The sequence below is a fragment of the Leopardus geoffroyi genome, chromosome A2 (genome assembly GCF_018350155.1).
Source record: "Leopardus geoffroyi isolate Oge1 chromosome A2, O.geoffroyi_Oge1_pat1.0, whole genome shotgun sequence".
Classification (NCBI taxonomy): domain Eukaryota; kingdom Metazoa; phylum Chordata; class Mammalia; order Carnivora; family Felidae; genus Leopardus; species Leopardus geoffroyi.
In genome coordinates, this window is record NC_059331.1 from 1804120 (window position 1) to 1825325 (window position 21206).

At 57.4% G+C, this 21206-nt stretch overlaps 1 protein-coding gene across 4 annotated transcripts; it reads right to left on the reverse strand.

Moving 5' to 3' along the window:
• Nucleotides 1-1983: 1983 nt before the first annotated feature.
• SGTA (small glutamine rich tetratricopeptide repeat co-chaperone alpha) lies at nucleotides 1984-19570 on the reverse strand. Of its 4 annotated transcripts, none has more exons than XM_045491379.1 (12): nucleotides 19442-19570; nucleotides 12032-12171; nucleotides 11637-11743; nucleotides 11331-11415; nucleotides 10235-10334; nucleotides 8677-8781; nucleotides 7664-7802; nucleotides 6925-6987; nucleotides 5806-5843; nucleotides 4842-4931; nucleotides 4511-4633; nucleotides 1984-3184 (listed from the first exon to the last, which is right to left on the reverse strand). In XM_045491379.1, exons 2-11 carry the CDS (start codon nucleotides 12129-12131, stop codon nucleotides 4519-4521), a joined length of 942 nt encoding a protein of 313 aa, XP_045347335.1. In that variant the 5' UTR covers nucleotides 12132-12171; nucleotides 19442-19570; the 3' UTR covers nucleotides 1984-3184; nucleotides 4511-4518. The 4 variants fall into 4 exon arrangements, with proteins under 4 accessions (XP_045347335.1, XP_045347333.1, XP_045347336.1 ...); XM_045491377.1 differs by having other exon boundaries at nucleotides 4487-4633; XM_045491380.1 differs by having other exon boundaries at nucleotides 19132-19462.
• Nucleotides 19571-21206: the final 1636 nt, after the last annotated feature.

The window sequence follows — 21206 nt, forward strand, 5'->3', positions numbered from 1 at the left end:
CCTGGGCACAGAAGGGTCTGTATCTCCAACCCTATATTGTACCAGGCACCCCAGGACGGCGGCCTTGTCGTGGCACGGCGCCCAGCAGAAAGCCCGTGCCTGTGAGGATTTACAAACCTGAAAGGGAACCAGGTCTGAAAGCACGGCTCTGACCCCCAGGGCCATGGCAGTTTCTAGCCTCCCGCCCAGGTAGTTTCAGAAATGGATGTAGCCTTGTTCTTTCTGTCCAGAGGCCGCGCGCCAGCCCTGGGATGGAGGCACGCGGGAGGCCGCGGTGCCGGTGCGCCACCTGGTGGCCCGAGCGTCTCACCCACGAGAGTCCCTTTGAAATCATCGCTTTTCAAAAGGGAGAGGAGGTGGAGGGGTGCTGGGAAAGCCAGCTCAGTTTGGGGTTTTCAAGTCACCCAGGTTGGCGCACAAAGTTTGTACTGCAGACTTACAGGAGCCCCCTAGAGCCAGCAAACAGACTGGTTTCGTGGGGGCAAACTGTTAGGACAAGTTTACGTAGGGCACATCAGGTGCCGGCAATACCGACGGTCGTCCTCTGGGGGTGTGCCGGGCACTGCGGGGGGCTGGTTGACATCCCTGGCCCCAGCCCCTTGAGCTGTGACAAACCCCCACCCCCGCCACATCCCCAGACACTGCCCGGTCCCCTAGGGGCAGCACTGACCGCAGGAGACCCCTCAGCGTCCTGGGACGGAAGCTGGGTGGGCTTGCAGCCCGGCGCCCAGGAGCCTGGGGGTGCAGGGACGGGAACAGACCCCCGTTTCCATCTGCTGCTGCCCTGCATCCCAAAGCTCCATCCACTCCCGGGAGCTTTCTCCAAGTCACGACTTATGCTAACTCTGTGCTTAATTGCCGTTTTTTTTCTCCCCCTCAACGCACCTCTGACAGCAATGTTCAGAAAGATCCTATTTCTACCTCGTGTGGGATCGGGCAGTAATTAAGCGTGACACACTTCTTGTCAAGGCGCACGGAGAAGCTGCCAGCTTCTGGGAGGAGATGTTGACAGCCGCTCCTTTCCTTCCCCTCATCCCACTCTGCCAGCGGTTCCAACACAAAGTTTCTGGAGCTTTCCTGAACACTTAGGCTGGGTGTGGGGCCGCTCAGGGACGGACACACAAGACAGAAGAAATGAGATTATGTGGGAAGACCGAAGACATATGTAGATGTTTCCAGAACGTATGGCTGGTATTCACGTGCCAGCCAGTGCTTCTCAGAGCAGGGTTCTCCAAACAGATGCATCAGCACCACTTGGGCTGCCCACGTGAAGGCCAGAACCGATGGGGGCTGGCGAAGCAGCATCCCCGGCCCCCACCCGCTCCATACCAGGAGTGTGGTTGCCACGGCCACAGCCATCCTGACGCAGACCGGTATCCCCAGGGCAGGGCCGCCCGGGTGAGCCCAGAGGAGCCTCACGTGCCCTCGGAGATGCGTGTTAACCTCGTGCTCATGAGACGGGTGCTCCCCAGGGCAGCCGCAAACCTGGAAACTGGGTCTCTCCACCCACGGATGGAGCAGGCCGCCCGCAGAGTGGGGTCCCCAGGAAGTCCCTGCTGACACAGAGCACCGGGGTGGGGGCCAGGACGAGCCGCTGGAGGGACAACTTCCCTTGCCTGCAGCAGTTATAAAGGGAGGCCCCGGGGGTTACCCAAGGGTGGACTCTCAGAACACACTAGAGAAAGAACATGGAAGAGTCTCCCTGTTCTTGAGAGGCCAGGAGTCCAGGCTGGCCCCTCAGGGGAGGGTGATGGGAGAGGAAAACAAGGGAGAGAAAATACAGAACCAGCCCAGAGATTCCCTGTTTCTGGAATCGTCTGTGATCTTGGACAGAGAAACTGCTTCCAGCCTCGCCACACCAGGCATTGACAAGATCCACACCCAGCATGTGCCAGAGGTAGGAACTCCAGGCTGGGGGCTTCTAGAAACCGGGGGCAAGAGGGTAAGGGTGGCGCCAGAGGTCAATGCAGAGCTGAGCAGAGGTCACGATGTCTATTTATTCCCCACACGTTATGCTTGTCACCATGGCTAGCACTCAAGAGTTATGACACATCTTGCCAGACGCAGGACGGACCGCGGTGGCTGGCAGTGGCCCGTCTTCCTACTAGTTACCTACGACACACACGGTACTGGGTCTGCTCGCAGACAGCCGACGACACCAGGGAACCTCGAACGATCCAGTTGTCCACGTCGCTGCTGGTACAGCGGGGCTAGTGGACCTGCCCCCCAACCCCCACCCACTGCCCCCAGCAGAGGCCGTGGGGATGTCTGAGGTGGCCTTGTGTCCTGGGCAGGTTTCCCACCCTGGAAGCAGCTCTGGTGGCACCAGGGCCCCCCGCCAGCCCCCAGCCCTGAACAGGACAGAACTTGCCAAGAACCTAGACATGCTGGCCAGCAGGGTCACCTGTGGGCAGAAGGGCAGTGGGGCTGGGACACCCAGCTGGGGACGGGCTGGAAGGTCATGATCTGCATCTGTCAGTCACGAGTACCGGGATGAAAGGGTCAGAGGAGATGAGATGCGTGTCCATCAAAATGCTCGATCGGAAGTCCCGGTACCTGGTCCTGTGCGCCCCAGGACGGTCCCACCCCTGCTCCCGCTGGGGCGTGAGGCAACGGAAATTGTCATCGAGGAAAATGCATCTGAAGAGCTCCTCACGCGAAAACCCGCAGTCCGAGGGGCAGGGCAGACACTGGCGCCCAGACCGCGGCTGGCAGTGAGCTCATCTGAGCAGGGCGCGGCTGGGGAGGCCAAGGTTGACTCAGAAGTGTCTTCTCACCGGGCTGCGGAGGCCTCTGAAGACAGACCGTGGGGGCTGCAAAACGGGGCTCTGAGAGCCACGGGTGTCCCTGACGTGGCTTGACATAAAACTGGCTGCTTCCTGGACAGGGGCTCGAGAACGACCCCCGCCCTGGAACAGTCTAAAAAATACTTTAGTGACTGGCTTTTCTGGGAGCTGGTCTGCATTCACAGCTTGCTGGCTCTGTTTCGAGAGGGGTAGGGGGCCATGGGAGACTACAAACAGGGAAGGAAGGATGAAGGGCAAAATAAAAATAATAAAAATCCATCTTAACATGCAGGTCCAATTTCTTTTTCTTTTTCTCTCTTGGGCAGTCCAAGGGGAGAAGACGGCAAGACGCGAGAAGGCTTCCAGTCGGTGGGAAGGAGCTGGCGATGCTGGGAGGGCTGTGGGGAGAGGACACGAGGGCCCAGTCAGGGTGGAGTCTGGGCACGGTGGAGGCCAGACTTCAGGCGTGGGGATGGGGACGGCTGCGGCCCAGGCGGCACCAGCCCTGTGACGCTTCAGCCTAAATCTCTGTGGTTCCGTGGCCCCACGGCCATGTTCAATGGGGTGGGGGGAGGCGGCACCACGTCAGCACAGACACAGAACTGCGCTGTAGGTTCTGAGGCCACAGACAGGGAAACATTGGCAGAGGTGTCATGCAGATGAGCTTACGACATACAACAAATGCAAAATTGATCTTAACTATGTTTCCTTCTATTTTTTAAGAGTGCTAAAAAGGGGCGCCTGGGTGGCGCAGTCGGTTAAGCGTCCGACTTCAGCCAGGTCACGATCTCGCGGTCCGTGAGTTCGAGCCCCGCGTCGGGCTCTGGGCTGATGGCTCCGAGCCTGAAGCCTGTTTCCAATTCTGTGTCTCCCTCTCTCTCTGCCCCTCCCCCGTTCATGCTCTGTCTCTCTCTGTCCCAAAAATAAATAAACGTTGAAAAAAAAAAAAAAATTAAAAAAAAAAAAAAAAAAAAGAGTGCTAAAAAAAAAAAAAACTGGAAAAAAGTGCCCAAATAACTAACGTTAGGTGTCGTGGGCGGAGAGATCAAAGTTGTTATTCTTGCTTCTTAATATTTTTGTCTTTTAAAATCCTTAAAACTTTTTTTGTTTATTTTTTTAATAACTTCTACACCCAGCACGGGGCTGGAGCTCCCGACCCTGAGATTAAGAGTTGCACACTCTGAGACTGAGCCAGCCAGGCGCCCCCGTCCTTCAAAATTTTTAATAGAAAAATCACGGTTAAAGGAGAAATGGGATGATAGAAATGCCCAGGCCTCTGGGCGGAAGCCCACTATGCCAGGAGGCAAGGCTAGTGGACACAGGTTGAGGCCAAGGTGGCCAGGAGCCCTCTGGGACACCCCATTTGTTTTCCAGCTGTCCCTCGTTAACATCCACTCACCACAGACACACATGCACACAAGCCCAGGGGAGCACGGGAAGCAAGGGGACGGCTGGCCTGTCATCCCACCCCTGGAGACTTCCCTGGCCATCGTGGTGGCCGCCCACTCTCTGCAGGCCCTCGGGCAGCAGCCCTGTCCGGGAGTGGTGGGCTTTCAGCCCCTCTGTATAAAACCCACCCACAGAAGGGAACTGGGAAGGGAGAGACAGGATTCGAGCAGAAACACCTCGGAAAGGGGCCCGATGGCCCCAGACACCACCCCCAACCTCGTGCACCCGGGTTGTCAAGCAAAGGCTCTCACCCCTCACGGCCACAGTGGACTCACGTGGGCCATCACTCCTGCTGGTCATCGTTGCTGGCACTGGGGGTCCGACTTCGGATCTGACTTCGGAGCTGTTCTATCAACTCCGGATTCTGCTGCTGCATCTGCTGGGCGAACTGCTGGCCGCTGCAGGAAGGGCGTGCCCGGGCTCAGCTGGTGGCCCCGGGGCACCCTCCTGGCCACTTCCCAGGCGCGTGCCCCTACAGGCAGTGCGGCTACTCACTGGGTCCCAGTAGCGGGGTCTTACCGAGCACCCAGGGGCACAGCATTTGCGCTTTTATTCTCGAGGGCGGGCCCCCACCACCCCAGAGTCCCACCAGGCACGTCTACTCACGCCTGAATGAGACTGGCCAGGTCATTCTGTGAGGGGCTGGTGCCCGGAGTCCCCAGGGGGTTGTGGCCGCCCGAAATCATCCCGGACATGCTGCAAGGAGAGAGCCCACGACGTGCACACACAGCCTGGCCGGCAGAGCTGGGCCCTGCGCCTCCACCACGAGCTGCTCTCTGCCGCCACCTGGCGGCCCCGCGGGGCCCAGAGCTGCCCAGCCCACCCGTCCGTCCTCTGACAGCGGCTGCTGTGAACGCCACCGGCTCACTCGGGAACACTCGTTTCTGGCTTAAAGACAGTGGTCCTCAACCAGGGGGACAATTCTGCCCCAGGGGACACAGGCCCATGTTTGGGGACATCTGTGGTCCTCACGACTGGGGGGCTCCTGGCAGTGAGGGGTGGGGGCTGACCAGGCGTGTGTTTAGCCCCCACGGCACCTGGTACACCCCCCCCCCCAAGTGACTGCCCCAATGTTAGCAGTGCTGCCTTCAGAAATTTTGCTTTAAGATTTAACCACAGTCTGGCAATTCTTAAGTGACACAGAATCACCACACGACACAGCAAGTCTACTCCTGGGTGTTGGCCCAGAAGAACTGAACACAGGCGCTCACACACGACGCTCAGGGAGGGAACCAGACACGAGAGGCCACAAGGGGTGTGAGTCCACGTGTGTGAAACGTCCGGAACAGGCTCGTCCACGGATGGGAAGGGGGTTTGTGGGGGCCAGGAACCACGGGGGGGGGGGGGGGCGGGGTTTAAAATGCCTATAATGGGGACAAGGACTCTTTTTGGGATAATGGAATGTCCTGAAGTTAATCAGCGGTGACGGCTGTACAACACGTTGAAAATGCTTAATGCCTCTGCGTTGTAAACCTTGAAACAGTTACAACAGGCAGGTTTTAAGTCACGTGTCTTGTCACAATGGAAAATGTAACCACAAGAGGGTCAAAGGCACACGGTTGTCACTTACAGCTGCTGAACTTGGGGGTTGTTCATCAGGTTTGACGCCTGCAGAAAGGAACACATGATCAGACACAGCAGGCGCCCAGGGGCTCCCGCGCACACGCTTCCCAAGGGCGCTCGGCCTTCCTGACGCGCTTCCATCCCGCGTAAGACTTGTCTTTAAAGAGACCCCCAGGCACCTCGTCATCTCCTACTGGCTGCTTACTCTTTGCTGTGTAGATGTATCCAGATCCATTTTTCCGGCCAACAGATCTGTCAGCACAGTTGGCCTCTTTTGTTTCCTCAGTTACTATCACTACCCTGCGTGCCTGCATTTAAACTTAACTCCCCGAGGGTTCTCTCCCTAGGACCGACTTCAGGACGTGGCTGAGTGGGCAGCTAAAGCGGGGTCTTCCTGACGTGGCTCAGGAGGGCTGGCTAAATTCTGTGAAGGGCCAGAGTCAAGGTTCTCGGCCTTATGGGCCCATCCCTGCCCCAACCAGACAGCCCTGTGTCGCCGTCACTGCACGGGTGTGGCCGTGTGCCGACAAAAACACAAAGTGATGCCCGGCCCATCGCCATGCCTGGCTGGCCGCCTCCTGCTGCAGTGGGGATGCTTCTGACCGCCAGAAGGCGCAGGATTTCCCTCTTCTGGACACTTGGAAACCCTGGGCCCTGTGGCCACTGTGAAAGAACTTGCATATGTGGGACCAGCCCCAAGGACACAGGCGGGTGCCTGCCTTCAAAGGACAGCGCTGCACAGAACAGGTGCTTCGGGACTCAAGTCTCTGGCATGGGAAGGTGAGACCTCCACCTTGGTGGCATCCCGGGCTCCTCGGTGTCTCCTCCTCCGAGGAGCAGGTGCAGGTCTCCACAGTGTGAGGTGGAAACCGAGCTGGAGAGAGGGATGCTGTTTTCCTGGGTCATGCGACCGTGAGAGGCAGGACCCAGTCTGTCCTTTGTGCTCCATGCTGAGGGGGTCTCACTGGGGGCGATGCTGCCCTAGCGACAAGGGCGGTCTGTGCCTGTCACGCTGGGGGGCTCCTGGCATCAGGGGTGGAGCCGGGGATGCTGCTCAGCCCCCAGCGCCCAGGTCATGGCCCCCAGAGGAGCCGGAACCCATGAGAGAGGGGGCAGTGCGGATTACCATGCTCATGAAACTTGGGTTGTTCAGCAGGCCAGCAATGTCAAAGCTGCCGACACCTCCTGTCTGTGGGGAGAAAAGCCCAGGTGAGTGGTCATAGGACCACGGTGGCCGGCCCCGCCCCCAGGAACCAAGAACTGAGACACAACACCCCACGCGGGGCCTGTCCAAATTCTAAGAGGCATACGGCTCAGACATCCCACCAACCAAGCAGCCAGGCCTCGAGGCCAGAGAGCACTTCGTGAAAGGCACAAACCAGTTATGAACGTTTACAAGAGCGCCGTCCTTCACGTTCTAGCGTTCTGATGTCTTGGGCCCCCGTGAACCCTGGAGGATGGTCCCTCAGGGTGAGTAATTCCCAGAGAGAGTGAACAGTCACCTGCGGGCCACCTTTAGTGCACGAGCCAGTCAGCCATTCCCCAGGGACTGGCATTCGGCCACCAGGGCTGGCCCCCATACCCCGGACTCTGCTGGAATTGTTCGCCTAGCTGATCCTAAGCCTGCATCCCCTGCCTCCCTGCTCCTCCCCCGGAAATCACCACAGGGGCACTGGCCTCCTGGCCGACCCTGGAGCTCCTGTGTGTGGCCCTGCCTCCCGTTTCCAGGGCCTGTGGGGATAAACTTTTTCCTTTGTGACAGGCATTTCTGTGTCTTTGTCTCCTGCCGGACCGGATTAAGCCGCCAGCCCTAAGTGTCTGCCTGGCCTGCCTGCCAGGGCCCTCTCTTCCCCGGGGCCACTCACGGGACTTGGCGTCTCCCTCAACTTCAGCTCGGCTATCTTGAGGTTCGACTTGTAGGTCTCGTTGTCGGGGTCCAGCTCCAAGGCCTTCTTGTAATAGGCCACTGCCTCGGTGTGCTTGTTCAAACTGGAGAGCGCGAGGCTGGGAGAGAGGCACCGCGACGTGGGGGAGGGCCTGGGAAGCTGCCCGACACCCCAAACTGCTCCAGTGTCGCTGTGGCCAGCGTCCAGTGGGAATGGCATGCGAGGGCCACGGGGGCCGAGAGTATAGGCGTATGAAAATTCAAAGGCACAAGGGCTGGTGCCCAGAGGAACCCACACAAAGAGCTTGAAGGCCCGAAGCAGGGGACCAGAGGGCGGGGTGGTCGGATGTGGTCTCTGTTCCTGGCACAGAGCTCTTAAAACCCTAAACTTCCTAAGTCATAGGCGTCTCCTGTTCTTTGTAACGAGCCCCTTGAACCCCATCTGAGTTTATGCCAATGATGTGACTCAGGGTGGGGCTGGTGGCCAGGAAGACCAAATTTCAGATCTGAGTTGGGGGGAATCTCATGGCCCCCAAACTTCTGAGAGGGAGAAGGCTGGAGAGGCTATAAAACTCTTCAACAATGAGATCTGGAGAAGGTCCCCGCTGGTGAAGGTAACCACATGCTGCGAGGGAGGCCACCCCACTCCAGGGGGATCCCCTGCACCCTGCCCTGTGGACCTCTTCGTCTGGCTGTTCACCCACGTCCCTCGATCAAGCAGGAAGCACGGGCGTGCTCCTGAGTCCTGCGACCTGCTCTCGCAAACCACGGAGGCATGAGAGCGAGAGTGGCAGGAGCCCAGACAGCGGGCGGATCAGAAGTATGGAAGGCCCAGACGTGAGTGGGGCCGAGTCCTCACCCTGTGGGGTGTGACACTTGGTCTGGGCAGAGTCAGGACTGAAGCGAACTGCAGGGGTGATGGGAAGAGGAAGCACGGGACGCAGGGGAGGGGTCTGGGAAGACAGACACCACACACCGTACGGGCGCACTCACCCCATCCGGCCGTAGGCTTTGCTGTAGGACGGGTCTATGCAGATGGCTCGCTCACAGTCCTGCACGGCCCCTGCGTAGTTCCCCAGTTTGCTGTAGGCCGCCGCTCTGGGGAGACAAAGCACAGGTCAGGGGTCGTGTGCCTGGCTCGCTGCCACAGAGGGGCCTCAGCTTCCCCGTCTGTCAGGCGGGGCGGACGCGGGGCTGCCGAGGCTTCTGCCTGCGGAGCAGCTGTGCCGGGGCTGCGGCAGCCTCCCGGGGAAACCGAGGCTGAAGGAGGCAGAACAGATTGGCCCAACCCTGCCCCGCATGGGGCGGTGCCACTGTTGGAGGGCTGGTGCCTGTTGTGCGTCAGGGAGAACCTACTAGAAAATAACTGATCCGCCACGAGACCCCTGTCCACGCTCACGACTTGCCGCATTTGATAGTTTTTCTCACTGGGCCTTTTTTTTTTTTTTTCAACGTTTATTTATTTTTGGGACAGAGAGAGACAGAGCATGAACGGGGGAGGGGCAGAGAGAGAGGGAGACACAGAATGGGAAACAGGCTCCAGGCTCTGAGCCATCAGCCCAGAGCCCGACGCGGGGCTCGAACTCCCGGACCGCGAGATCGTGACCTGGCTGAAGTCGGACGCTTAACCGACTGCGCCACCCAGGCGCCCCTCACTGGGTGTTTTTTAATATTCCCCTTTACGCTTCCCCCAGTTTCTGAAGTACAGAAAGACATCAGCTAGAAAGCACGGAGCGGCTACGCTGGCAGAAGCGGGGTACAGGACTCTGTACGACGTGCCTACCTTTTCTGTCCACCCGTTTGTGTGATCGCCCCAAAAAGAGAAAGACGTTAAAGCTAAAGCAGTTCACCCTGCAGACCACGTGGATGACGTCTGGTGCCCCCTCCGGTCTCTGTTCTCCGCTGGTTCCTGTGCCTTTCACATGAACGTGCGGTTCTGTCCCACGTCCCATCCAGTCCCTCTCGTCACCAAGAACCACTCGTGAGCAAGAAAGTCCCTACTGGGAGGCTGGGGTGATACGGCGCTCCCTTCAGAAGCACGAGCCAGGGGTGCCTGGGGGCTCAGTTGGTTAAGCATCCTACTCCTGGTTTTGCCTCAGGTCACGATCTCACGTTGGCTGCGCTGACAGCACGGAACCTGCTCGGGATTCTCTCTCTCTGCCCTCCCCACCCCCCCCGCCCCCGCGTACGTTTTGTCTCTCTCTCTCTCAAAATCACTAAACATTAAAAAATTTAACTAAAGTACAAGCCAGATGCAACTCTTCACAGTTGGCGACGATGCTGATGTGAACACAGGAATGAAACGCCACCCAAGCGTTAGCTTATTTCTCGTCGCGACACCCGCGTGGAGGATGGTGCTCCCTAATTTTAAGGCCGCTGTCAACGCTTACTGACACATTCCTGGCCACCTGCCACTGACTGCTTCTCAGGGGCTGCGGTGTAACAACCCCTAGCGGACTGTTCGGACACCTCTCCTGGTCTCCTGGGGACACGCGACCTGCCTGCCCAGGCCCCACGGGAGTCCCCGCCCCGCGTGAGCCCCGGCTGGTACCTGTTACAGAAATAGACGGCGTTGGCGGGGTTCAGCTCGATGGCTTTCCCGTAGAAGTGCACGGCAGCTTCAAAGTTTTCTACTTTCATCTGCTCGTTTCCTAAAAACAAAGGAAAACTGGTGACCCCCGCTGTTCACACGAGACCCGAGGGCTCTGACACACGGGCTCCGCTCTCCCGGGCGTCTGTGGGAAGGCGTGAGGACAGCCTTGGGCGGGACGCAGCGCTCAGTCGCTCAGGGCGGCGGCAGGGGAGAAGGGGGCGGCTGCGTCCGGCATCTCGGGGCTCGTGGCCCAAGCCAGCACCCAGTGAGGACAACTGTCGCTGCTTGTGACATCTGGAGACAAGTCTCCAATACCCTCACTTCTGCTTCTCCCCTCAGAAACAGCCAAGTTTAACGAGGTGTAACTCACATAACATAAAAGTCACGTTTTCAAAGTGTGCAGCTCGGTGGTTTTTAAAATATTCAGTTGTCCATCACTGTAGTCACTTCCAGAACATTCCCTCTCCCCTAAAGAAAGCCCCGTCCCCATCAGCCATCGCCCGCTCTCCTCCCCCAGCACCCACAAACCCCCCTCCTGTCCACGGACGAGCCTGTTCTGGACGTTTCACACACGTGGACTCACACCCCGTGTGGCCTCTCGTGTCTGGTTCCCTCCCTGAGCGTCGTGTGTTCAGGGTCCATCTGCCGGGCGGCGGGTGTGGGTGCCTCGCTCCTGCTGGCGGCCGAGTGATGTTCCTGACTATGGATGTGTCACGTTTTGTTTATCCCTTTTACTGGTCTGTGGACACAAGGGCTGTTCTCCCTTTTTGCTGCTGTGGATACGCGCCTGCATTTTTCCTGGGCCCATGGCTCTGCCCGGGAGGGGAGAGGCCGGGCCACACACCACACCATCGGGTGACCGCCTACCGTCAGAACGCCTTCCACGGCGACGGCCCGCTTACGCCCCACCAGCCGCATCGGGGGCCCCACCCTGTGCACATCCTCACATCCGCATGTTCTGCGGCCCCCGGCCCCCAAGCCCGTGTGCCGCGGTGCCGCGTGACAGCAAGCCCCCCGGCCGCCACACCCTGGGGACCGGCCCGCCTTGTCTCACCTTCGGTTTTGAGGCGCTCTGCCTCGGCCGAGTCCTCCTCTGAAGGCGGAGTTCGCTCAGGGCTCCTCAGGTCCTGTGGCGCCTCCTGGGTCCAAGGCAGGGATGAGCCGTCTCACGGGCTTGGGAGCCCTGCCATCTTCCTCCTCCCAGCCCCGCACCTCTGGCTGCCCTCCTGCTCAGGCCGCCTGAGAGGGCAGCTGAGCTCCGAGGGAGCCGCCCTGGGCCAGGTGGCCGGGCCGAGCCCCCATCTGCCCTGCCCACAGGCCTGGCGCTGGTGCTCTTGTTCTGGGAAGCCCAGAGACTCACCCTGCCCGCGGCAGCTGCTTCGAATATTTCCGGAAGAGTCTGAGGGAGAGCGAGGTCGCTGTCTTCCACGGTCACCCCAAAAGCAGTCTCCAGGCACTGGATCGCAACTGTGAGGGAGAACAGAGGTGTTTCCTTCTGAACACAATCCCGACTTTGTGACTCTGGGGGTCAGATGGCCTCCCCACCCTCAGCCCCACGTGGCTTCCGGGCACCGTGGCTGCCCTACCCCCTCTTTCAAGAGAGCCTTTCTCTGATCACTGGAGTCACACACATGCGGTAGTGGTGGAGAACGTTCTGGAACCGCACCTCGATGAAAGATGGGTAGTGACGAGAATACCTGCAGGAGACTAGGGTCTGCACGGCGGGAAGGAGGGAGGGCAGTGGCCCACACGTACCTTCCAAGCTCTCCTGGGCGTCGGACGAGAGCCCCCCGTGCCGCAGCTGGTCATGCAGGAACCGGATGATGGCGTAGGCCAGGCGCTTCTTGTTATCCATCTTGTGACAGGAAGAGACAACGCCCAGGGGTTCTCGGGATCTGTGGACCGAAGCAGAGGGCATGCGGGCAGTGCCCCTCCCCGCTGTGCCTGGGGTGCTTAGTGCTCTACGCCCCTGGACTGCTGGGCCCTGGCTCACCAGGCCTGGCCCTGCGGAAGCCGCTTCAGGCACACGAAACAATTTAATCTGAATGACAAGTGAGGGGAAATGGTTACGACCCCCATTTCACGGATGAGATGCTGGGGCTTTCATGGGCAGAGGACTGCTCCAGCCTCCTGCCTCCTTATTCTAAGTTTTTTTTCAGCTTTACTTATTTTTTGAGAGAGACAGAGACAGACAGAGAGAGGATCCCAAGTGGGAGCACAGAGCCCAACTCGGAGCTCGATTCCATGAGAACAAGACCTGAGCCAAAATCAAGAGCAGGACGCTCGAACAACTGAGCCCCCCAGGCAACCCTGCCTCATTACTGTAAAGAAAGTGACGTGGCGGGGCGCCTGGGTGGCGCAGTCGGTTAAGCGGCCGACTTCAGCTCAGGTCACGATCTCACGGTCCGTGAGTTCGAGCCCCGCGTCGGGCTCTGGGCTGATGGCTCAGAGCCTGGAGCCTGCTTCCCATTCTGTGTCTCCCTCCCTCTCTGCCCCTCCCCTGCTCGCACTCTCTCTCTCAAAAATAAATAAATGTGGGGCGCCTGGGTGGCTCAGTCGGTTAAGCGGCCGACTTCAGCCAGGTCACGATCTCGCAGTCCGTGAGTTCGAGCCCCGCGTCGGGCTCTGGGCTGATGGCTCAGAGCCTGGAGCCTGTTTCTGATTCTGTGTCTCCCTCTCTCTCTGCCCCTCCCCCGTCCATGCTCTGTCTCTGTCTGTCCCAAAAATGAATAAACGTTGAAAAAAAAAAAAAAAAAGAAAGAAAGAAAGTGACGTGGCCTTAACCATCACCACCCTTTCACAGACGGGGGCTCCCAGGGGTGTGGAGGGCCAGACTGCCAGCACTACTCCTGCAGGTCTATGAACCCCGAGTTTTGAGCTAAGCACAAGGCGGACCACAGACCCACCTGCTTTTCCATTCAGGCTGAGAAAACAAACTGACGGTTCTCCAAGTCCTGACACCCCCGAGGAATACGAGGGGGTCGGACAAGTGTTGTGGGGGGCAGGGAGCAGTGGGGGGATGGGCTGGGGTAGGGGGAGGGCCCAGAGGCACCGGTCCCTTTCCTGGCAGCCAGAGAGCCTTTTCTTGGTCCCTCCACGATGTGCTGGATTCCCAGGCCAGGAGTGACCCTGCCCCAGGGACTGTGGACCAGGTTTGGGGAGATCCGTGGCCATCACCACAGGGTGCTCCCAGTGGTGAGTGGTGAGGACCTGGGATGCTGTTTAGCCCCCTGGCACCGAGGATGTCCCCGTGATGGAGAGCTCTCTGGCTCCAGCATAAGCAGTGCCCAGGGGAGAGCCCTGGTGTGGAACGATCTGGTGGGAGGGGTCCACCACCTGGAGGCCTATGATGGGCCAAGCACCGTACATAACACCATCTCCTTCCCTCTGGACCATGACCTCCACGGTCGCTCCCACTGAGAAGGGCACCAGGTGGGGGCTGGGGGTCCACAAGGAGCAGCCGGCCCGAGGCGGCTCAAGTCCACCCGTGCAGCCAGAACCCGCAGCATGAAGCACCTTGGTCTCCCCAAAATGCCTCTATGCCCCGCAGAACCAGGAAGAGTCAGTCATTAGGCCCCAGGCTCTACAAACTGGCTGGCATCAGACTCAGATGATGTGAATATGCAGACGGCTGGTCAGGGCAAGCGCCGTCAAGACCCCTGGCGCTGGCCGGCCTCAGAGACCTCTCTCTGTCTCCGGTTCACGGGAACCTACGTCCATCAACAGCTGCTTCGTTCGTAAAGGCGGGGGAACCAGACACGAGAGGCCACAAGGATGTGACTCCACGTGTGTGAAACGTCCAGAACAGGCGCATCCATAGACAGGAAGGGGGTTCGTGGGGGCTGGGGAGGGATGGCTGATGGGGACACAGTTTCTTTTTGAGGTGGAACGTTCTGGACTTAGAAAAAGCTGATGTTTCCACAGCAGTGTGAATCTACCAAAATCCGCTGTTTCAAGGTATACAGATTATATCTCAATTTTAAGTAAGGAAAAAACTTAAAACACTTGTTGTATAAAGCTGGCGAGGGAATTAAAGTTAAGGCTGGTAATGAGCGCCCCCCTCCTCCCCACCCGCTCCCATTTCTGGACACAATGACCCTTTACCCAGCAAGTGCCTTTGGCTGAAGAGCCTCCCCAGAACTGCAAGGTCTGGGATCAGGATGGGCCGCCAGAGCCTGTAGGACAGACAGCCAGTCCCGGCCCTGAAGACCTTAGGAGACACAGAGGGACCCACAGAGATCAACCACCACATCCCACTCATCTCGGGGGAAGCCTCAAGAGGGGAGTCACGCTCCCCAGCTAAGAGGGCACGGAGAGCAAACCAGTCTGCTGACAGCCAGATCTAAAAAGAACAGACACACGCTGCCAAAAACGTCAAAATGTTTTCATTTTAGGTATTTGTTTTGACAGCATTATTTACAATAGCTGAAAGATAGGGGCGCCTGGGCGGCTCAGTCGGTGGAGCATCTGACTTTGGCTCAGGGCACGATCTCGCGGTTCGTGTCGGGCCTGCTGCTGTCAGCTCAGACCCTGCTTTGGAGCTTCTGTCCTCCTTTCTCTCTCCACCCCTCCCCTGCTCAAGCTCTCTCCCTCAAAAATAAGTTATCACACACACAAAAAGAGTAGACTGAGGAAGGAAATCTGGTCTTTAGCAGAAGTCTGCCCCCCCGGACCAAGTGGTGAAGCTGGGGGCGGGGGGTGCTGTGTATGAGACTATCAAGGCTCATGGACGCAAGGGTTCAAAAAACTAAAAGACCAAGTCACCCTCCTTTCTGTGCCCCTGGCCCTTGGAACCTCAGGGCGTTTGCACGTGAGGATCCCTTGTCCCCACTGGATTTGAGGCACTCTGGCCTGATCTCCCCAGGATAAGCTCTCACTGCCTGCTTCCTGGGCTTCACCAGGTCTGTCGCTTGATCTTCTCCCAAACGGTGGCCCCTCCAAAGGGATTCACTGTCAAGAGGTCAGAGCGCCCCCTGGAGCCTGCCCTGGGCCTGGTGTATGGATGACAGGCCAGGGAGCCTGATTTGCCTGGGAGGACAAGGGCCTGGAGTCAGCCTCAGGCTCAGCCATTTCTGCCCCATGACAGTTTCAGGTCACTTTCCCCACTCCTAAGCTCAGGACTGCTTTGTCCCAGCCGATACCCTCACTTCCCTCTCCTATGAGATGGGGTAACAGAGATGTCCTTAACAGCTGTTCCAAGAACTTCTGACCTACGGGGCGTGTGGTTGGCTCAGTCGGTTGAGCATACGACTGGCTCAGGTCCTGATCTTGTGGTTCCTGAGTGTGCTGTCAGCACAGAATCTGCTTCAGGTCCTGTCCCTACTCTCTGCCCCTCCCCAACTTGTGCTCTCTCAAAAAATAAATGTGGAAAGAAAAAAAAAAAGACCTAACTCGGGTTTTCTCCACTATTGCTATCCGGGGTAAGATCATTCTTTGCTGTGTGTGTGTGTGTGTGTGTGTGGCAAGGGGGATGTCCTGTTCACTGAAGAGTTTAACAGCATCCCTCGTCTCTGTCCAGTGTACCCCGAGGCGGGGGGCAGAATCACCCCCCCAAGGGACACCCCCAGGAGTCTCTGTGTTCTGTAAGCATCTGACTACTGAGGTCCTGGGATGCTGCACATATAGAAATACGCACAAACAGCGGAGGGAGGGAGGGAGGGTGACCCACAGGCACCGGGGCGGCCCTGGTTTGTACCCTCTGACCCCTGAGGACTTACTCTGGTGTCTAGTGTGGGCAGGGACCAGACTCAGTATTTTCCCAAATAATCAATGCAGGGTCTCTCCCGCTCAGCACTGCTGACCTTAGGAGCAGGTCGCTCTCCATGGGGATGTCCTGAACACGGTGGGGGTTCAGTAGCATCCCTGGCCCCATCCCCCTCGATGCCAGGAGCACCTCCTTCCACAGTGGTAACAACCACAGATGTCCCAGACATGTCCAAACCCCCCAGTGAAAGTCACTGGAAGGCTCTAAGTCAGTACAAGTCAGACTTTTCTGGCCAAATGACTTTGCTGCACACTTTCTGAAAACCTGCTTGCGCAACATTTTGGGTTTCAGGCCTGCAGCAGAGGGAGCATGGGTCTGCTTCCGAGGACTACTTCCCCAAGGTGCGACAAGGACCCACAGGGCCTCTGACACAGGTGGTCCACGAAACTGTCGCTTCTTTGCGAGACAGTTTGCAAATCTCACTTCCACGCAGGGGTTTTGGGACGAACGAGCCTTCTGCTCGCCACAGAGTGAGGCCCAGCAAAACACAAGGACAGCACTTTCCCTCGACTCCTACCAGGCACCCGGAACAATCACGACTTGTAGGGTTTTGGCCACTGGACAAAATTCTCAAAAGCAGCCCGCTCTCTGAACAGTGAGTGCTTTATGAGCTCTCAGGAAGCACCACGGAGGGCCCAGTTCGGGTGAGCCTGGTGAGGGTGGACGGACAGAGTCCCAGGGTGTGGCAGGGTCCTGGGGCCAGCCCCGCTGGTGGTCCTCACAATCCTTCCGGCTCTCGGTCCACCTTTTCATTTCATCATTAAACAACGAAAAAATCAGCCTCTACTCCTTTTATTTCCGAGCCTAGAACTGGTGAAAGGGGAAAAAAACGGCATGCCTTGCTAAAATGAGCAAGCCCTTGGTGCGCCTGGGTGGCTCAGTCAGTTAAGTGTGCAACTTCAGCTCAGGTCATGATCTCGCGGTTAGAGGGTTCAAGGGTTTGAGGGTCACGTCGGGCTCCGTGCCGACAGCTCAGCGCCTGGGGCCTCTTCGTCTGTGTCTCCCTCTCTCTCTGCCCCTCCCCCGCTCATGCTCCGTCTCTCAAAAATAAACAAACGTTAAAAAAAAAAAAAAAAAGTGAGGCCTCCCCCCACCTCGGGAGCTGAACCGCCCGCTGCCGCTGCCGAGGGCTTCCGCCTCCATCCTGAAGCCAGAGCCCTGCTCACAAACAGCGGTGTGCAAGGTCAGTGCTCTACTCCTGTGTCTCAACCTAGCACACCTCCAGTGTCCGAGCAGGGCCGTCTCAAGGCTTGAGCCCACGACCCTCACCGCAGCCCTGTGTTCTTCTAAAATGCCACCAGAATGCCCCGTACGCTTTAAAACCGTCAAAAGCCCCCCGAAATGTCATGCGTGTGCGCGTGAGGCCCTCTGCCAAACCCTCAGGGGCTCCACTCAAACACAACTGCTCCAACCCATCTGGAAACTCTAACTCCTTTCAATACCGAGCCGCAAGGTTGCTGCCTCAGAGCTAGACGCCCTCTTTTTCTGGCAAAGTCCAAGTACCAGTCTTATCACTGGCTTAGTGGGCTTTGAAACTCCTTGGTCTGTCATCTGTCCCCTGACCTTGCCCCGACTATGAGCCACTGGACAGACACCTTCCCTTTGAACCCCAGCACCGAGCAGTGTTTGATCCATATAGTATTGGGAAAATGTTAGATCCCTGTCAAATTCAGAGCCACCTGACCAAGTTCTTTGGGAAAAGCAGAAGAGACAACAAACCTTGGGTCTTGCCTCCCTACTAAAATTCCCTTTATTCCTTCAACCCTCTTCCTGAGTATTTCCCACAGGGGCCAGTGCTGGCTCTTGGCAAAAAAAATAAAATAAAGATGTAGGATCCAAGTTAAGACCACAGCTCTCCATCTGAGGCGGAGCTTATAACCCTATCTTTGGAGTTGGCTCACCCTTCCAATAAGACCAAATTACAAGCCTCACGCAAAATCCTCGGAGTGTTGAGCGCCTTCCAGGCCCGAGCTAAGTGCAGTTCACACAATGGCTTATGGAGGGGATAGGTGATCATTTTCTGAAAAGGGCCCACGTAAGCTTCCCGGGCCACAGGGTTTCTGTGGCAACCACTCAACTTTCCTCTTGTGCAACAGCAGCCACAGTTAAGGGGTCTGCGATGGAGGCGTGGCTTCGTTCAGGAAAACAAGCTGCAGCTGGGTCTGGCCCCCCCAATCACAGTTTGCTGAGACCTTGGCTCGTCTACCCCGTCCCCATTTTGCAGAAAAAAACACGGACACTAGAAAGATGGGGGTGCCACTCAAGGTCACCCAGCTAAGACACAAACCCGGACTTTTGAACCCAGCAGTCTGACTCCAACTGGTCTGGAGCAGGGCTTAACTTCTGCACTGAGGACACCGTGGACCGTTCGTGGACCGTCCTGGGCACCGCAGGGTGTTGAGCATCACCCTGGCCCCACCCACTCGGCGCCAAGATCACACCCAGTCGTGACAACAAATGTCCCCCAGACACCGCCCTGTGTCCCCCAGGGTGACAGAACCACCGGTCTGGGGAGAGGAAAAGCAGACGGAATAATCGGAGATGGAAAACTAAAGGGCACGGGAAGATCCTGCAACCTGAGGGATGCGGGCTGCGCACACGTTTTCTGACACCTAATAAGAAACCTAGCGGTTCTCCAGTATGCTCTTAACAAGCAGCAGGAGCCTGGGCACAGAATGTTCTGTTTACTTAACCGCAGAGTGACCCTAAGAAGCGCATTCTCCTACGGCCCCTATTCTAGAAGGAAAGCGCTGCTCAGAGAGGCAAGCGACTTCCTCAAGCTCACACAGCCAGCGAGAGGTGGTGGGGCGGACTCTTCCCGCCTTTAGGTCAATATACAGAAGCCCCTGGGTGTGAAAGACCTAACACCTGCTGACCCCACTGAGCTCTGGCTTTGCGCCGGTCCCTGTGGCTTCAATCTTCCCAAGGACCACCGCCCCCACCCACAAACATCAGACAGGGACCGTGACTACACCCGTTTTACAGAGGGGGAAAATGAGGCTCCGGGAACCCAAGAGGCTGGCCAGGTCAGCCAGGTGGAGAGTGGCGGCGCTGGGACAGGACACCGACCGGAGCCCCACTAACGGGATACCTGATTCAAAGGGACCGTATTTCCGGGCAGAAGACACCTTCGTTGCTTGCGGGGCACTTTCACTTGCAGTTTCACCTCGAACCAGCACTTGCCGGGCCTCGGGTCCGGGTGAGGCGGACCAGGACTGGCGAGGGCCTGCCCGACGCCGCCCTGACTCAGTTTCCCCTTCGCGCCGCCCACTCACAGCACCCAGCGGACCGCGGCCACCCCAGCCCCAGCCCCAGCTCTCTTTACGGGCCTCTGAGCCCCGGGAGCTCCAAGCCGCGGACCCTAAGCCCATCTGGCTCAGCACCGAACACCCCCCACTCACCTCACTGGCGGCCGAACGCCGACCCGCCGACGGCTGCGCGTGCGCACCGCAGCGCTACCCGGCCCCGCCCCCGGCCGCGACGCTTGCGCGGAAGGAGGCGGCGCTCGTTGGCTTTCATTCTGCGCAAGCGCGTCAATTATCAAGACGGGCGTGGGGAGAAGTGACGTAATTCAGACGTTGGAGGGGGGGGTTGGGAGGGGCTAGCTGGTCGTTAGGGCAACTGACCTCTGCGACCGATTGGAGGCCGGAAATCAGGACTGTCGTTCCCTCTCGAGCGGTAACAGCGCGGTGCATTGTGGGACAGTGGCGGACTCCCGCGCGTTTGGCAGAGCCGGTCACGTGGCACCGAGCCGGCCACGTGGGGTGGCTCAGTTTGGTATCTGGCGCCCAGAGCAGCGCAGGGGCTCTGTGAATGCCAGTGACTGTTACGCGCTATGTTTCACGTTTATTTACCCACCCATCCACCCGCGAGGCCACAAATGCATTCTTTCATTCATTCCATCTATAAGACGTAAAGGAATACAGATATATTTGTTTACAGCAGGTGCCTAATAGCAGTTGCAAAGCAACTATCAAAACCAGGAAAGTGCCTGCTCTCGTTACTCCTACTGGGGTTGACGATCTCGTAAACTAGTATGTAAATAAACACCTTTCGCTTGATAATAAAACGGCGTGCGGTGATTATGATTGGGGAGGTAATCTGGCTGTGATGGTTAAGGAAGATCTTTCTTGTAGATGTGGATTTGGAGGATGAGGCAAAAAAACCTCCAAGTATGGGGTGCCTGGGTGGCTCAGTTGGTTAAGCATCTGACTCTGGGTTTCGGCTCAGGTCTTGATCTCATGGCTCCTGAATTAAAGCCCTAGGCTCTGGGCTGACAGTACGGAGCCTACCAGGGATTCTCTCTCCCTCTTTCTCTCTTCACCTGCCTCACTTAAGCACTCTCTCTTTAAAAAAAAATAAAATAAAATAACCTTAAAAAAACCCTCCAGGTATGGAGAACAGTGGAAATGATTATTAAGTAGGATAAAACTTGCTGTGCTTAATAGAGGGTGAGCGATGAGGACGGTCTCTAGGAAGACCCACAACTGACCACCGTTAAAGTTGCAAGAAGGGTTCTCCGAATTCACTTTTATCCTATTTAAAACGCATACGTGTTTAAAGCCCGGGGATTTAATTTCTTTTGCAGAAATAAGGGGAGTGTGTTTTTTGGCCATTTTAGTTCTGGTATGTTTTTCTTCCTGGACGCCTTAGATCAAGATTTCGTTTTTCGTTTTAATGGACAATAGTTACAGGTTAGGATACTGCACCGTCTCAAAACACCTGTTGTTTGAACTCGTGGATTCATTTTCTGAAGCTTTCCCGATTTTTTTTAAAAAAGTGTGTTTAATTGATTCACCGGATTCTGCTGGTACTCGTGGAGCGCCTCATCTTCGTTAGGTGCAGGAAGCTGGGCAGGATGCTGGTTGGGATAATCTACAAAAAGAGCCTGAGACGAGTATAGTAAGGGATCACTAACGTGATCCTTAGGTGAAGGGGAAACCTGCAAAACTAGCCAAATACACAACTGTAAAATAGAAAGGTGACAAGCACGGATTAACACTGAGGCTGGAAGCCCAGACAGAGAACTACCGGCAGAAAGAACCGCATGCACACAGATTTTGAAGCAACCTCTGTGTGTGGTTTCCATGGAAACGTCCCTCCCGGGCCTCCCCGGAGGTTCCGCCCCCTCGCCACGAGAGCCAATGATGACCAGGGAGGGCTCCA

What these genes read in the sequence shown, in the direction of transcription:
- SGTA (XM_045491379.1), bottom strand. Translation starts at nt 12,131, where the DNA reads ATGGATAACAAGAAGCGCCTGGCCTACGCCATCATCCGGTTCCTGCAT. An exon ending in AGAGCGCCTCAAAACCGAAG is followed by an intron (nt 10,335 to 11,330) that starts GTGAGACAAGGC and finishes CTTTGTTTTTAG; the next exon opens with GAAACGAGCAGATGAAAGTA. An exon ending in AACCCCCAAGTTCAGCAGCT is followed by an intron (nt 4,932 to 5,805) that starts GTAAGTGACAAC and finishes CTCTCCTTGCAG; the next exon opens with CATGTCCGGGATGATTTCGG.